Below are 17555 nucleotides of genomic sequence, written 5' to 3'. Positions count from 1 at the left end.
CTGGCATACCGTTCCTTTTCTTAACCAACTGAATGACTAGTGAGCAGGAGTGAGGACGAGACAGACAAGTAGTCGTACCCTCCATAGAGTATCGGCATTCGCCTGGATGGTCCGAATAAACGGGTAGGGGCCCTCTAGCGGGGCAAACGCCGATAGAATGTCCACTACCGGGTCCCCTACCTCCGGGACCTCCTGCACCTGGAGGTCCACATTGAGTGCTACCCTACATAGGAGATCCTGATGGGCTCTCAGGTTGTTGGTGGGCACACCAGAATCGCAGTCCTGAGCATTAGAGCTGTCCGCGTGGGAAGACACTGATGAGTGCCCGGATGGCCATGGAGCTGCTGAAAAACCATGGGCAGAGTCTCTGACTCTGCCAAACCTTGCCCAACTCGACACCTGGGACCAGTACCGGAAGGCGCACCGGTACCTGGAACGAGATCCGGACCTGCTACCAGAGCAGTGCCGGGAGGTCGACCGAGAACTCAAGGTCGGGAGAGGCTACGGAAGTCACAGTGCCTGTAGCGGTGCTGGGAGCCAGGACGGTGCCGAGATTATCGGGTCGGTGAAAGGGACACCGACCGGTGCAGCGAGTGCGACCGGTGCCGAGGAGAACAGCATCGGGACTGCAAGTGGCATCGGGAGCGGGAGTGCCGACGGGACCTGGAGTGCCGACGGGACCTGGAGCGTCTGTGGGACCGTGATCATGAACGGTGCCTCTCTGCTGCGCCGACAGAGGATGGTTGTATCAAGGAGGCTTGCCAAGAGACTGTATTACCCGCACCGGCGGTGCCGGGGGTTCAGGCAGCCTCTACTCTGTCATGGCAATGAGATCCCTCGCCATTAGGAATGTCTCCAGCATGGAGGGAACAGTAAGCTCGACCACAGTGCGTACCGGGGAGCTGTCAGGCACCAGATTCGATGGCCCTCGTGGGACCGGGATCGATGGTGCCGACGTCGCCAGTGCCTCGGCAGGTGTCGGTGCCAGGCGATGCGGCTGAGACAGGCTCTCTGTCCGCGGTGCAGTTTGCACGGGAGCGGTAGGAGCAGAGAGCTCGACCACGGCGTGCGCCGGGGAGCAGTCAGGCACTGGATTCGACGGCCCTTGTGGGACCGGGATCAACGGTGCCGACGATGTCGGTGCCTCGGCAGGTGTTGGTGCCGGGCGATCCGACTTAGATGAGCTCTCTGGCTGCGGTGCCGTTGGCACGGAAGCAGCAGGAGCAGGAAGCTCAACCACGGCGCATGCCGGGGAGCAGGCAGGCACTGGATTCGACGGCCCCGTGGGACCAGAATCAACGGTGCCGACGTCATCAGTACCTCTGCAGGTGTCGGTGCCGGGCGATCCGACTAAACGAGGCTCTCTGCTGCGGTGCAGTTTGCACAGAAGCAGCGGAGCAGGGAGCTCAACCACAGCGTGCGCCGGGAAGTGTCGGGCACTGGCAGGAGGAGTTGTGGGCTTCCTCGACCTCAGAGAGAGGGAGCCTGGTGCCGAGTCAACTTCGGTGCCGGCAACGGCCGGTGCGAGGCGCTCTTGTCCGCGATGGCTAGCGCTCGGTGCAGAAGGTGGAGGATAAACGAAAGTGCTGCTCCATGTTGTTCTCGGCTTAAAAGCCTTGCAAATGGGGCACTTAGCTGTGAAATGCGATTCCCCGAGGCACCGCAAACAGGAGTCGTGTGGATCTCCTGTCAGCAACGGCCTGTGGCAGGCCAAGCACGGTTTAAGAACCCGTGAGCCGGGCATGGGCTCCGGCACCGGTTGCGGGGAAGGGGCTACTCCCTGAACCCCGCTAACTATTACTAAACTAACTGTGCTACTAAAGAAAAAACACATAAGTATATAAATATATAAAAGGATTATAACTATATAACTATATACACAAAAACTACGAGTAGCTAGGGAAGTGGAGGTCAGCTGAGCTGCGCTACACTGTTCCAATGACCGACACGGGCGGTAAGAAGGAACTGAAGGGCGGCTGGGTCGGCAGGGGTATATATCCGGCGCCATAGCGGCGCCACTCCAGGGGGCGCCCAGCCGACCCACCGAGTGTTGCTAGGGTAAAAATCTTCCGACGAACGTGCATGCGGCGCGCACACACCTAACTGGAATGGATATGAGCAAGCACTCGAAAAGAACTACAAGTCTCAGCTATTTCAATGCCCTGATCTAATTTATCCAGCCTCTGAATACAATAAAAACCATGAGCTCTAGAGCCAGCTTTGTGCACGGAAAAATTTTCTTCCCTCCATCTCTTGACAGTGGTCTTCAATTAAGAGTCTACAGCGATGACACTTACTGAGACTGACGGAGGAAATAAAAGGAGTGAAACTACTGAAATGCATCTGCAGAAGCAGATTATTCAATGTCCCGCAGACATCGGTGCGAGTGACAGCCGCCAGAGCTTAGTGAAAAAAAGAGAAGCGGAAAATTAAACTTCTCATTGGGCCTGATGATGATGAATATCTTCTCTCTGACGAGCTGAGACGGCTTAATCTCTGCTATTAAAATTAAATCACTGAGGTGCAAATATGGCAGCTGAAGCGGGGCGGGGAGTGTGTATGAGAGCGTTTCAGATCTGGGGAGAAAGATAAATATGAGGAGAAATCACAGAGGTACATTCTGCACGCTCACATCTTAACCCTGCTGAAACCAGGAATCAAAATTGCAAGAGTCATTAGCAAAAGCACTGAAGCCATGTCATTACTAGGGGAGGCAGTACTCCTGGACAATGCAAGTATCTCATGATCTAAAACAGACTAACAATAAGTTTCAGAAAATTGGAAGGCATTTGCATTCTTCAGAAAGACTCTACTTCACAGCTCCACATTCCACTTCAAATGTACACAAACTAGCAACTAATACCCTCACACAGAAACTATATGCAGGATAACTTCGTCTACACAGATATGATTTTTGCATGTGGCTCCTTTTAAAATATTCTGCAATCTGTTTCCTTTGAGATCATTATTTTAAGTCCCAGACTCTCCAACACATTGCAGCAAAGGGTGAAATATCTAATGATCATTCTTGTTCATACGTCTGGAAAAGAATACTACCTCACATTAAGCTTTCAGACTAACAGAAGCCATTGTTAAAATCAGTGCAGATTTTGGAAGGATATCATCATTTTGGGATAAAAAAGGAGTTTCCATGTTAATAGTTAATTTGGAAACCGTCACTAATGCTATATAGTTAAGAAATACTATCACCTTTTCAGAAATAATATGACTTGGTTAAATTACATCCTGTGACAGGGAGGTGGCTTATTGATTGCAACTTACTAAAATCCTGGTATTAGTTTAAATAACTCTTGACTACTTAAGGCATTAATCCTGTGAAAAATGAGAGTAATATCTTCTATCGTTTAATACAGTACGGGTAAACTGTATAGATTGTTACATTGTAAGAAAGTGTGTTGTTTTATTTGGAGACTCCAACACAGAGATGCTGTTAAGATATAAGATTACAAATCACAAATAGTTAGCTGCCAAATTTCTGCTATAGTAAAACTTGTTATTCACTTTAAGAAACAACTCTTAAAATGCTGCTAAAATTGTGTTTGATTTGATCCTAATCTGACGAGTTATTTTCAAAACTTAAAAGGGGGATAAGCTTTGGCTTAGAAAAAAGAAATCGAGTTGGGTGATTACTTTTCCTGATCAGGTGGCAAGTGACCATTCATGCCTTACAAGTCTTCTAGTAATTAGCCTCTAATAATTTTGGTACAGTTAATAATTATCCTATAAAATTACCCGGTGCTTGAAATGGTAACACATTTTAGTGTCTGTAGCAGTGTAATATTTATAGTTCTCAGGAAAATATTTACTATAGTCCACTTCATGCACTGTAGTGCAGTTTATTCTACATTAGATGGAAATGGTATTGTCTTATTTAATCAAGGTGCAGGATACTCTACAATTACCAGTGCTCATCTGTACAATTTTTTCTCCCATAATTATGGCCCTGAAAAAAGAATCATTTTCGGACTACACGAGTATTGCAAAAAAAAGCCCAATACCATGATTTTTCCAACAGTGGAGAAGCAGAACCAGGCCTCAGCATGTGGGGAAGCCAATAGGTATGCAGTGTCTCTTGGGGTGGCCCCCCCATTGGCTGCATGCCTGCCCCCACAGGCTCTGTCCCTCTCTGTATACTAATAAGCCCAGAGGACAGCAGAATGGAAGCATTGCAGGGGAGATGGTTTCTGAGAAGCCCAATATAACTTAAAATGGCTGCTGCTACCCAGTCCTGCCTGCTCCATCCTAACCCACGCTGACCCACCCAAGAACTGCTGCTATTTTTCCAGCAGCAGGGAGGCAGAAGATTGCATCCACACACCAGTCTCCAGACTTGACTGACGGTTTTATGCAAAGGTTTGCAGCAGTGACCTTTTGCTGACTGTGTTCCATGCATATCCCCTGAAAATTGCTACTTCATCCATGACATTGTCATGAATTTAAAAAAATCTGAGATTTTCTCCCTACTATTATGCAATCCCATGAGCTCCGATTGGCTGTAGGTGTCTAATTTCCATAATTGCTGTATCATAGGGTAACTAGCCCCTTTAGGAAGGAGCAGAGTCCAGTGCACCTGTGGTTGATTAGTTACCTCCCAACTGGCCTTAAAAGAAGGCACTTGGGCCCCAGAGGGGAGGAGAAAGGGTGAGTTGGAGACCTGGAGAGCCAGAGAGCTGTCGCTGAGAGCCCAGACTGGAGCAGCAAAGAAACAGGCAGGGGACAGCTGCCTGGGAGACACACGGAAGTTGCAGAGAGCAGAAAGCTCTACAGGTCATCCTTAGAAATAGGGAGAAATTGCTAGGAATCCAGAAGAGCAGTTAACCTGCTGGCCTTCCTGAGCTGCATACTGGGTTTTCAGTATTAGAGTTATAAGACTGGTCACTCTCGGATGGATAGGCGTGGGAGTGGGGCCTTGGAACAAGGGCAGAAAGGAACTGGGACCAAGTGCTGGTGGACTCACGGATAGGTGAACTGTAAAGGATCTCCCTAGAGAAGGAGAACAGAAAAAAAAAAAAATCACAGTACCTTTATATGCTTTACTCTGGGAATTAGGAGAACAGTTTTACCATGAGGGTTCTACACACTATTGTACCTATACATAAATAAATGATGCCCAGAGATGGGACTTTGTATCAGACAGTGAAAGTCTGTACTCTTTTTATGCCTGGGCTGGGGGGAAAATGTAGGTAAAAACACCTATCCATGTCTAGCCTGCCATAAGAGGGCGCCCCGGGGTGGGAAGGGGAGAGGCACCTTCTCACACACTGTATGGTTGTTTCTCAGTCATAACAACATGAGCATGAAAAATCTCTGTTCCAACTGGCTCATATACTCAGAATTTTCAAGCTGTTGGTCAGCAATAAATGTGGCCACTTAACCCCTGCTTCTCACTACCTCCGGCTGAAATAGAGAAACTAAAATGTTCATATGAGGAAGGACTGGGGGAGAGAGATCAAAAAACAATGAAAATGCGACTGGCTAACTGTTGCAATGGAAATAGTCTTTTTTTTAAAAAAAAAAAAATTTAAAACTGTTTCCTATCTCCTTCGCATCCCTCTTCTCCCCTTCTGAAGCCAGACAAATTCAGGCTATCTTAGAAATAAGGCACACATTTTTCACAGTGCAGAGTAATCCCACTGGAACCACTTACCATGTGGTGGAATCTCCATCCCTTTTTAAATCTTTAAACCAAGATTAGCAGTCTTTCTAAAAGATATGATCTTGCTCAACAAGAAGTTATGGGCCTGATGCAGGAATTAGTGGGTGAGGTTCTGTGGCATGTTTTATACAGAAGGTCAGACTAAATTATCAGAATGGACTCATCTGACCTTAAAAATCCATGAATCCTCACAAACCAGGAAGGCTCTGGTAACTGTTGCATGTGATAACATTGGAAGAATCCCAAACCCTCCCTGCCAGTTCAGTTCTGAAACACAAATTAGACAAAGAAACTATTACAGCTATTCTGAAGAGAGGCTTATCAACATGTACAGGAGGAAAGATGAGAGGAGGAAAGATGAACAGGTGAAGAAAAAATAGAGAGAAGGAAGAAAATCAAGTGTGGGGGGGGGGGGCGGCAGATAATCAGCCACAGATTTTTTTGCTGTAGTTTATTCAGCTCACAATGTAGTCATTACCTTGTAAACAGAAAGCACCCCCATGTTATCATTCCAGCACTTATTGTTTCTTTTCAGTAACCAGCAGTCAGCATTATAAAGCATAGGAGAGCATATACTATCTCATTACTTCAGCTTCGGCAATAACATTTCCAATAATCTACTATATATTGGATCTCCTTGAACACTATATAATATACACCAGTATTAAATTGCACCGTGACAACCTCTACCATTACACTAGGTATTTTGCCACTTGAGGACGCTAGTATTCTAAATCTGATTCTGCAAGCTACTACATGTGGCAATCCAGCTATGTCTGTGTAGAGCCCCACTGATTTCATTATGTTTCTGCACAAGCTCATGGGTCCACCTGCAAAGAGCAGTTTGGAAGACTGAGGCTTAAATTGTTGTTCCTCTTTAGAACAGTTATAAAATTGCTATTAAAAGCGTACTGAGATACGGCACTTTGTCATTAGTTCCTACTTTAACATAATCATGAACAGAATATTAGACAGAAAAGACTGTCTTAAGAAAGTCAGTAGATTTATATTCTGGGTTTTTTTCTTTGAAATGTTCATTTATATTACACTTTTCAAAAGACCAATATTAGATTATTGATTATAGATTTGGTTTAGCATAGCGTAACTAAGACAATTGCGTACGCTGTACTTCACTGCTGTAAATCTAATAAAGGCAATTATAGCACTCTATGCACTCAACATACTGTATTAAAGAATGAACAAGACAGAGTCATCGAGGAACTACATTAGATGTTTGTATGGATACACCCCATGTGCTAAGTTATCTTTCACAGAGTGTTGGGAAAGGAAACTGATGTTACACAACCCATAGGTTAGAAGAATCATTATTATAGCCCCAGACATCCAAGGGAACTTCATCTCAATCATCTGACAAATTTAGAGAGAGAATCTCAGGCTACAAACACACAAGCTTTCTGATCATCATCACTTTCTCTTATTGTGGGGGTACCTAGAGAGGAAAGGGAGTCATGACAGTCTATAACATTTTTTTTTTTTTTTTTTTTTTTACTGTTGGCTATTCATTCTACTTATTTCTCAAAAAGCGGGTGAATACAGCAAAAACTTTACTTAGGCCCCAGTCTCAAAGGGGGATATGGAGGATATGAAGCCATTGGAAGGAGGCAGGTGAGCAAAACTTCAAGTGAAGAAACCATTTACCCAATTGATCTCCATCCCATACAAGTTTGTATTGCAGCGCTCTGCTAAGTGTGGGGCACCCCCCAAGGGGTGTGTGGAGGACCGGCCAGGGGTGCACAGTAGGGCCCAGTCCAGCCCCCACAGGGATGGGGAGGGAGTGCCACCCAGCCCCTCCCCACCCCCAGCTCTGCTTTGGTCCAGCCCCAGCCACGTCCTCATTCCCCATCCTGCACATGCCTGGCCCAGTCCCCAGCCTCAGCCACAGGCTGCAGCTCCATTCCCAGCCCGGAGTTCAGGCTGGGGGGGCAAGGCTCAGAGTGGAGCCACATCTGGCCATGGACCCGACTGCCAGCCCCCACCGGAGCCAGGCTGCAGCTCCGCTTCCACCCCACCCCCAGCCATGGCCCCAAGCCTAGGCCCCGACCCCAGATCCACCACCACTGTGGCCCCAGCCTTGGCCCCCTTATCCCTGTCCGCGTTCCACCCCCCAGTCCCCGTAAGCCACGGTCATGCTCCCAGCCCCAGATCAGGGAGGGCGGGGGGGGGAGCAGTACAGGCAGGGGTAAGGGTTATGACCATCAAAAGTTTGGGGACCACTCCTGTAGTGACTGACACACAAATATGTGACTGCCTATGAGCATTTCAGGTCAGAAAAAGGGTGTTTAGACATAGTGCCAGTACCTCATTAGTATACCTTGTTTCCTACTGGTACTATATGCTTAAGTTTAAATAGATTTTCACCGAAAAAATCCCAGATTTTAGAAAAAAGTATTATTCAGTTTTTTTTCTTATTTTCACCCTATTTTTGTATCATTCAAATGTATAAAAAATAACTTGTTTTTTTAGGAAAATACAATACATTGCATGAGATAGATGTATTATGATAGTACATTAGTCTGTGTGTATATGCAAAGCTGCCTGTGAAGTAAGGCTATGTATTCGTCTAGAAGTTTTGGAGGTACTGACTTGCAAGCTATGAAATTCAAATCTTTGCAGAGAGACAGTCACTGTTCACAAAAGTCGCCTACGAGCAAAAGCAGACCTAAACAAAACCTTTCTTGGTGTTGCCATGCAGCCAAACTACAGTACAAGCAATTTCTAAAGTTTCCTGAAAAGATATGTTGCACCAAGGACAGGTAACACTGTTCGACCTGTGCATCAGCCTGGTGTCCTTACTATGGTGATGAAGCTGTTGTGTTTCTTCTAAGGCAGTGGTTTTCAACCCATGGTCCGTGAACTCCTGGGGGTCCACAGATTATGTCTAAGATTTTCAAAGGTGTCTGCACCTTCATTTGAAAGGAAAAAGGATTGAAAGTCACTGTTCCAAGGTCTCTGCGAGAAAAAATGCACATATACTTAGGTAGTACCTTGCTTGCAGCAGAGTCAAAGAGCCGCTAGGACACCATATCCCAGTTCACTTGCTAAAAATCATAGGTTTCCTAATAAATACAGAGAAATCCATCTGAAACTTCTTTTCCCAGGGCCTTATTCAAATCCCATTGAACTCAATGTTAAGATTCACATTCACCTTAAGCAAGCACTGAAACAGGTTTCTCAACAACTGAAACTTTTTGGGATTCACAGCAGATGACATGCCTGAGCAAAATATTTCATAAGGAAAAATGCATTCTACAAATTTTGCCTCTTTCTGTTAATAAACTGTCTGTGAAGAAATTATTTCCTCAAATTCGTTCACTATATGAAAACAATTGATGAATATTTTAACTATTAATTCTTCGTATATCTTGTTTATGAGCATAAAAATTCAAGCTGTGTGAATCAGGCACGTGGATCATGAGATACAATTTCTGGCACATAATTGGATGAGTTTAACTCCCAGAATCAGTTTTCTGATTCAAATATTCACAGTTATGATTTCAAAGCTCACGTCCCAGGAATATTAAAACTTAAAGCTCATTGTGTCTGTCCATATTCTTGCCAATTAACATATTCATTAGCCTACTTATTGAAAGCAAACACAAAAACAGAGTGCAAACAGCATCAAAGTGAATCTGTTTAAATATTACAATGAGACATAGAATCATTATTTATTTATTTGTGTTCAGTATTCACCCAACTCTGGCTGTGACTCTGATCCTACTGACTGCCTGAACCAAAAGTGACTCTGTTTGGAAATGATATCAGCTACGAGGCATTTAACAAAGTCACATGGAGCTGGAGGCGACAGAGTATTTCAGAAAGATGATGACCCAGTCATTAAAGTACTAGTCTGGGACTTAGAAACACCAGGTTCAATTCCCCGCTCTGTGACAGTGTTCCTGGCCTTGGGCAGGTAAATTAGTCTCTCCAGGCCTCAGTTTCTGTAAAATGAAGTTAATGTCTCTTCCCCCCCCTCACAGCGGTATTGAGGGTAAATGTGTTGAAGACTGTGAAGCACTGACATATTACAGTAATGGGGCCAAATGATAGACAGATAGTCTAGAGAGCACTTGCCTAATGACAGTCCCATACATCTGTTTCACATCATCCCCAGGGTAGAGGGTGTCATAAGTAGATAGGTAAGGGTTAAATTTTCTTTACCTGTAAAGGGGGAACCAAACACCTGACCAGAGGACCAATCAGAGAACTGGATTTTTTAAAAGTCAGGGGCGGGAATTGGGGACTCTGAGTCTTTTGTTTCTCCCGGCTATGGAGTGAAACAGCTTTCCTTCTAACTCCAATCTTTTTTCTAACTTTCGTCTACCAAAGTGTGAGTACAAAGGTAGCAAGGCAATAGGCTGTTATATGCTTTGTTTTGTATTTACATGTGTGTTGTTTTGCTGGACTGGTTTAAATTGGCTATCTTTTAAATCAGACTGTTTATTCCTATTTTCTTATAAGCCATATCCCTGTATTGATCTCTTAATGCAGTGTTTAGTTTATATGTATGTTCTTTCTTTTTATATAAAGTTTTCTTTTTAAGACTTGCTTGAGGTCTTTTCTCTAGTTACAGCTACGGGAAGAAGGGAGGGGGGAATCTCTTTGTGTTAGCTGACTAGGTCTGAATGCATAGCCCAGGGGGAGGTAAATTATCCTCGCTGGTTTGTATTCAAGGAGCATAATACGGCATCACTCCGGCTAACCCAGGGAAAGGGAGGGAAGCTGGGGGATGAGATAGGGAGACCCAGGAGCTCTGGGTCTTGGGGGGTTTCTCCAGGGAAAGTCTGGGGGGACCAGAGCGAGGCAGGCGCTGTATTCCTGTCTGGTGGCAGCGAAATAAGCTCCAAGCTGGTAGAAAGCTTGGGGGAGTCCATAGTAAGCACCCAGATTTTGGACGCTAAGGTCCAGATTTGAGACAAACGCTTACCACAGAGGGAATGGGAGAGACAGAGCCCACATGCTGTATTTGCGGGTATTGTGTTAGGATCAGGAAAGAAGACATCAAATGACAAAAGGAAGGAGGTAGTCTATGGAGGAGTGAAGTCTGCCCTTATGCAGCTTTCAAAGTCCCCTGGAATCTCTCAGAAGCTTTTGTAGGAACTACTACACTGGGCCATTTTTAAAAGTGTTGTAAAAACTAAGGAAATTCCCAGGCAAAACACCCGCCTCCTTAAACTGGAGTTAAAAATAAAACAAAAAAAACCTGCGGAAAATGCAGCACAAAAGTAGGGTTTTTCATCACATGATCACATAAAACTGAGCAATATGACATACAGTGTTGTTTTGCATATACTATAAAATACAAAATCATGGCCTTTCAGCATGTAAGACCATCTGTTTTCAAGCAACCATCTACTGCCCCTTACATTTCCAGTTTACTGTGAATCCTATAAATGTCTCATCCTAGGATGACCTCACACAGTGATTGTACATTAGTGTAGAATGATTAAATACAAGCACACAAGCACACGTGTATACATGATCAGCTTTTTGAATTGTCAGAGAGAAAGTTAAAATCTGAATAGAAGCGGCAGCCAGCACATCCCTTGGCCCGCACCGCTTCTCGCAGCTCCCACTGGCCTGGGACTGCGAACCATGGACAGGGGGAGCCGCGATCGGCCGAACCTGTGGACCCAGCAGGTAAACAAACCAGCCCAGCCCACCAGGGTGCTTACCCTGGCGAGCCGCGTGCCAAAGGTTGCTGACCCCTGATATAGTAAGATCCTCGAGACACAGACTGATTTTCTGTGCTCAGTATTTGTTTCACCTGTCAGGCACTGATAAATGGATTGAAAAGCTGTCCACTTGACTGTAGATAGCTTTGCATACTTCACTGAAATGTTATTTTGTAACCTCACACAGAAATACTCAGCAAATCCTAGCAAATATTTTTACAATAGCTGCTATTGCATCACTAAACAAGGGAAGGGAAGGGAATGGAGGGAGGAACCCATTTGAAAACAAGCCAACAGCTGATCTCAGCCATGTTCACAATGACACAAACAGGCCTACCTCACTGGTGTAAGGTGAGAGGAAGAGAGGCTCTCAAACTGGACCTCCACTAGTATACCTGAGAAGTGGCTTCTGGTGGGGCTTTGGCTGTCAGTGCCCCATGGCTCTGCAAGTTGTTCTCCTCCTCCTCTACCCCACCTCAAATCTGATGACAGTCAGTCAGGGCTTATTGCAAGGTCATTTCCTCCCCCCCTGCATTTGAAGATAAAGAATGAATGTGGGGGAGGGATTGTAACTGCAGAGGTGAAAAACTCTTCAAAGGGGAGGAGAATTGTGGCAAGTTATCTTAAATTGCTGCTCTTGTGTTTTAAAGATGTGTCTCAAGGGTGCCTAGAGCATATGGATGGGTGCCCTTTTTAAGTACTTCTATACCATTTCCCGTACTCTGTGTCTGTCTTGTCTATTCAGATTATAAGATCTTTGGAATAGAGACCATGAACAACTCTGTGTTTGTCCTGATTGGTCCTTAGGCAATTCTGTAATAAACATGATTATTAATAACAATAAAATCTATATAAACAAACATTTATCTTTTTAGAGCAGCTCTTAAATTAAGATTTTATCATCATAATTATCTACCACCAAGACATGGGATACAGACAATGAAATGCCAGGAAGCACAGAGAAGAAAAAGAATAAGGAGAAATAATTTTTAACAGTGCTTTTTAAGTGCAAAGTGGAAGAGAAAAAGCAAACTACTGATGCCAGGATCTACATCCTCCTCATCTGTCAGATGGTGGCAAGGACTGCTGTTGTTCAGAGCTGCACACAGGAAGCCATTTGCAGTGCATGACAACAGCTTTATTTAACCTATAATGATTGAAGTCCCAGGACTTGTCAGCTCCCATCCTCCTCATTCATCAGTTTCCACCGGGTTTTTTTTACTCTTACCTTCAAAACTCCCAGAAAACAGGTAAATCCAAGTAAAGGCTGGAACAAAAAGGAGAGTCAGAGAGACAGCCAGGAATTTCCGTCTCCCTCTGCAGATTCCCAGCATTCTCTCAGAAGTAGAGATTCCCAACCCAGTGCTGTTCCTATGTCGGAAGCGCGAAGTCCACAGCCTCCCACATATTACTCTCTGAAAGGGAAAGGAAGAAAGGTTACCAGTTTTTACCACTATATGAAACCAGGCTCTTCCAGTGTCCTGCAGAGCTACAGAATGAGGCTGAAAATGGGGTTGTTCACACTGCAAAACAGTTCCCATTTCAACATTCTGCACAACAAATATAATAATGCATGCCTGAGAAGTGCCCTACAAGAGCATAAATCAATAATATATATCACATCAGCTAAACACACACTGAGCTCATCTTATAAAGAGCAACATTTGTATGCCACCCTTTGAACAGAAAAAGACTACATTTTCCTTGATGTCTCTGCGCAGAAAAGAGAGAGACACCTGTATCTCTACATCTACTCCTGAAGAGCAGGAAAAACACTGGTCCACTGCTGGCCTAACTGCTGGTAATGAAGGACTCAAATAATCAGGAAAGGGAGGGTGGGAATTATGGAAGCCACTAAAATGACAGGGTTTGCCAATCACAAAGTGATACTGATGTACGTGTAAAAGGGAGGAAAAGGGAAGGTTTACAATGGCTAAAGACAGAAAACAGAAGAAAACGCTAGCAGTTGGTGGCAGGAGCTTCAGACTATATGCAATAAGAGAGATAAAGAAGCAGTTTCCTTCTTTCAGGAATGCCATTTCCATCTGATTCCAGTATTTCAATTATCTTAACATAGTTTAATGTAATTTAACAGGTATTTCCTTCTCTTTTATATTATGGAAAATATATGACTGATATTTTAAGGGTGCTACCATTATATGAAAAGAAAAAAGGAAATCGGGGCTTGTTTAAAATAAAAATAAGTAGCACTTTTGCACTTCACAGATTAGGTGGCAACACTCTCTCAGACGCTTTATTCATTACAGGTATTTTCAGTAAATGATTATTTATATCCAGAGCACACATGGAGCTTAAAGACTTTTTCATACCTCTCTCTTTTCCCTAGAAAGGAAGGAATATTGAAAAATACCAGGATTTGGGTAGGGCAATAGGGCAGAAAAACAGGTATCAAATCCATGCAAATCTATTTGTTTCAGGATTCTGCAGGGTTCACATGCAGGCACAGAAACCTCCCCAGAAAAGGTTTGTGATTTCAAATAAAAATTGGTGCAACGCGGTGACAGGGATTGTAAGAGCTAAATCGAAGGTACTGTGAAGTCTTTAATAATAGTGCCTTTTGGTGCATGCTGAAATGGAAGATTGCTACACAGATTTACATTTTTGAAAATCACCATTGTGTGCAAATGAAAACACATTTGATCTTTAAGACCATAAATGTATTAAATTCACAGTGAAAGTAAATTCAACTTAAAGCAAAAGTAAGAGATAAATTAAAGATAGGAAAGATGGGCTCAGAAAAAGAATTTTCCATTCATTTTATACTTTAGGTCCCCACCACTTGGGGTCTCAAGCAGGGGAAAGCAAAGACTACAAAAATTTACCAAACTCTTCCAAAATGTTACCAAATAGCATCAGCTTTACAAACTAACTAAAAGAGCAATTCTGCAGCCCACAAAGAAGCAACAAAACATACAAGTAACAATTACTGCACATGTGCTAACCCCATCTCTGCGCTAGCACTCCTCGACCCCCCCAGCAGCGAGGCTGGGCCCTTAGCTCTGACCCGACCCAAGCCCATGCCATCTCAGGCATTTATAGGAGGTGGAGGTGGAGTTCAGGCTCCAGGGTAGGACCTGCATAGGTTCTGCAGTAATAAAGGCCCGGCAGTGACCACTACTGTCACTTCCTCAGAACCAGCACCCCCTGAGCCAGTTCCTCAGTAACCCCTCTTTTCCCACAGGCAGCCTGGAGAGGCAGCACTGCCTCTACCGGCTGGCAGCAGTAGCCGCTCAAGCTCCTATGCGTTGTGGCTGCCATTCTCTATGGGCAGGGGGAGGAGACCTGTCAGCTCAGCATAGCACTGCCCCTGAGGCTGCAGCAGCACTATCAGGCAAGGAACAACATTTTACAGAATGTCAGAAGCAGGGGCTTCAGTGATAGATGGAGGCTGGAAACCTTTAAGCCGGTGCCATCGAAGAACCATGGAGGGTGCAGGTACCCTGAAACAGTGACACTGGTTATATTTCATCTATTTTTTTAAAACATCCCACCAGAAGTCCTACTGTAATGAGAAGAGTGCTGTTTATGCTCATCTAAAAAATATAGATAATTTTGCCTGGCTTTTGATGCATTTCACCGTAGTGTTATGTGTACACAGTAAAGCATACAGAGTATAAATAACTTTGTTGTGTAGAGATGGCAAAAATTCTATACCATTTTCACGGTATGCTATGCTTCAGTATAATATAAAAACATACATCACGCTCAAAGGGTGGGATTTTCCAAAGCACTCTGAGAGCAGGGCTAGGCCAGCACACTCAGTCAGTGATAGAACTCTCAAGCACAGCACAATTAAGGACAATTATGAATGCTTTTGATAATCCCACCCCATGTGCACTGCCATGAGCATTCTGATGCACGTTGCAATAGATGATCATACACCGACTCGGAAGAGCACCAACAGAGTTGGCAGCATGCAAATTCATATTTGACCTGCATGTTTAAGGAATAATTCAGTTTTTCCTGAGTTACTGTCTCTTTTATTAAATACCCATGAAAATGTAGTTTGTGAATTGGCCAATACGTAAGCCCTATCCTGGACCAGGCTCTAACTGCTCTGCACCATTTTACTGGTGCAAAATAGCCTCAGGATTGGGCAGCATAAAGGGCATGTTTGCACCCCCACATCAGCTGCACTGAGCATATCTTGGCTGCAGATCAGGATCTGGCCCAGACAATTTTCTGCCTTTATATGTGACTGCCATCTTTCAAACAAAATAGGCAAATAATTCTGCACACTCATGTAGAACTTTTATCTAACTAGGGAAGCTGTTTGGGAAGTTCCCAGACAGACAAGCCAGGTTGTGATGGATCATCGCAAGAAACATAAAAAGATATCTAATGGTGCTAAAAATATATATAAAAAAAAAAAAAAATCCACTCTCACCCCTATGGGTGGTATTGTGCTTCTCAACCTCGGGTCTCTACCAGAGGCCTGGGAGTTGAGGGTTTGCGCAGTATCTTAGCTTTCCTAGCACTGCACTTTTCTGGACAGAGAGCTCTGATGTTGTTCCTGGATCTGTTGGAGCCACTCACCCAGCTTAGGAGTCACAGCCCCGAGGGCTCCTACCACACTGGACCACTTTGGCCTTCACTTTCCACAATCCTTTCTAGTTCCTCTTTCAGGCCCTGGTACTTCTCCAGCTCATATTCCTTCTTCCTGATGTTGCCGTCACTTGCACTGCTATATCTATCACACCGCTGTCTTCTGCTCCTTGTCTATTACCCGATGTCTGGTTGAGTTGGCAGTACCTGCCTGTCCGTCTGGATCTGGAAGTCCACAGAATCTTAGCCCTGCTATTCTCCACAACCTTCTGCGGAATCTCCCATCTGGTCTTGGAGGTCAGCCCATACGCTGTGCAGATTTCCTGTGCACAATGCCAGCCCTTGGTTGTGCCGTTCAGTTATGCTGTTCCTGCCTGCATCTTAACATCCTGCCACTATGTGTTGACTGTCTCTGAGGCTCTCTGCACAGTCTGCACCTTGGGTCCTCTCTAGTTGTGTAGACCCGCTTCAATGGATCTGGTGCTCATTGCCCTGTTCCTGTGTGCTATGATCAGTGCCTCAGTGCTGCTTTTAGTATCCCTGTCCAGCCACTGGGTAGGATTTCCAATGTCAGCCACCTCAGCTATCTGTCGATGGTCACATCCCATGAGGGTCTTGTTTGCTGGCACTTCTTCTGCTTGGTTTTCCTCCCATTCTGCTGCTGCCTCAGCATTCTCTCAGCAGCTCATCTTTGGGGCCATCTTACTGATGTACTCTGGATGTTCCGGGTTTCATCCAGGATAGTGGCCTTGCGCCACCAAGCCCCCCCGCACTTCTTCCGGCTGTATACAGTCTCTGGGTGTTGGACTTGGGTGGAAACTCCTCCGTGCATTGTGAGGAGCTTCCGGGTTTTCACATCGCAGCCTCCATGCTCCTTTGGCCAGCTCACTATTACCGGCAGGGTCTCTGATGACCGGCAGGGCGTATCCGTTGATGGCGTGGATCTTGTTCTTCCCACTGAGCTGGCTCTTCAGGACACTGTGTCTATCCTTTGGTGATACTTTGAGATGTGTTGTCTTCCTGTCTTCCTCATCGTGGTTTCCATGTGACTGCGGGATGCCAGGTACTTGTAGCTGGTCTGTTGTCTGCTATGTGGGCCGCTGGTAGTTCCACCCATCAGTCTTGACTACCTTCCCTCTCTTCACTACCATCCGCCACACTTCTCCAGTCGAATGACATCCCGATATCCTCACTGTAGATCCGCGTCAGGTGGTATTAGCAAGTCGATGTCTCGTTCATTCTTTAGCATACAGCTTGATGTCATCCATCGTAGAGGAGGTGGCTGATGGTAGTTCCACCTCTGAACCTAGTACCCGTAGCCAGTCCTTGTGATTATCTGGCATGAGGGTTTAAAGCCTATTGCAGAACAGCAGCGGGGACAGTGCATCACCTTGGTATATGCGCACTTGATGCCACTTGTGCAAGTTGCCTTGAGTTGACTTCTAGTGTTGTCTTCCATAGTCCCATTGAGTTCTTGAGAAGTCCTTAGTGTCCTGTTGACTTGGTTATAGCGCCAGACATTCAGCAGATCACGTGTGCGGCATTGAGTCATAGGCTTTCCTATAGTCAATCCAGGCTGTCGCTCAGATTGGTCGTTAGCCTTAGATCTTGGGCGATGT

General features: G+C 45.1%; 1 protein-coding gene across 2 annotated transcripts in view; it reads right to left on the bottom strand.

Annotated features, from left to right (window-relative positions):
• The window catches only part of LARGE1 (LARGE xylosyl- and glucuronyltransferase 1), a 398132-nt gene that overhangs the window by 275269 nt on the left and 105308 nt on the right, over window positions 1-17555 (bottom strand). Inside the window, exon 2 of one of the 2 annotated variants that reach the window (XM_032763382.2) lies at window positions 12599-12785. In XM_032763382.2, the coding sequence (XP_032619273.1) occupies window positions 12599-12704 (106 nt within the window). In that variant the 5' untranslated portion in view covers window positions 12705-12785. Of the gene's footprint in view, window positions 1-12598; window positions 12786-17555 lie in introns of those variants that run through there. The other variant, XM_075068615.1, reaches the window with a different exon arrangement.

Source organism: Chelonoidis abingdonii, chromosome 1 (assembly GCF_003597395.2).
Source record: "Chelonoidis abingdonii isolate Lonesome George chromosome 1, CheloAbing_2.0, whole genome shotgun sequence".
Taxonomy (NCBI): Eukaryota; Metazoa; Chordata; order Testudines; family Testudinidae; genus Chelonoidis; species Chelonoidis abingdonii.
The sequence above is the reverse complement of the archived record's forward strand: the minus strand, read 5'-3'. Positions and strand labels throughout refer to the sequence as shown.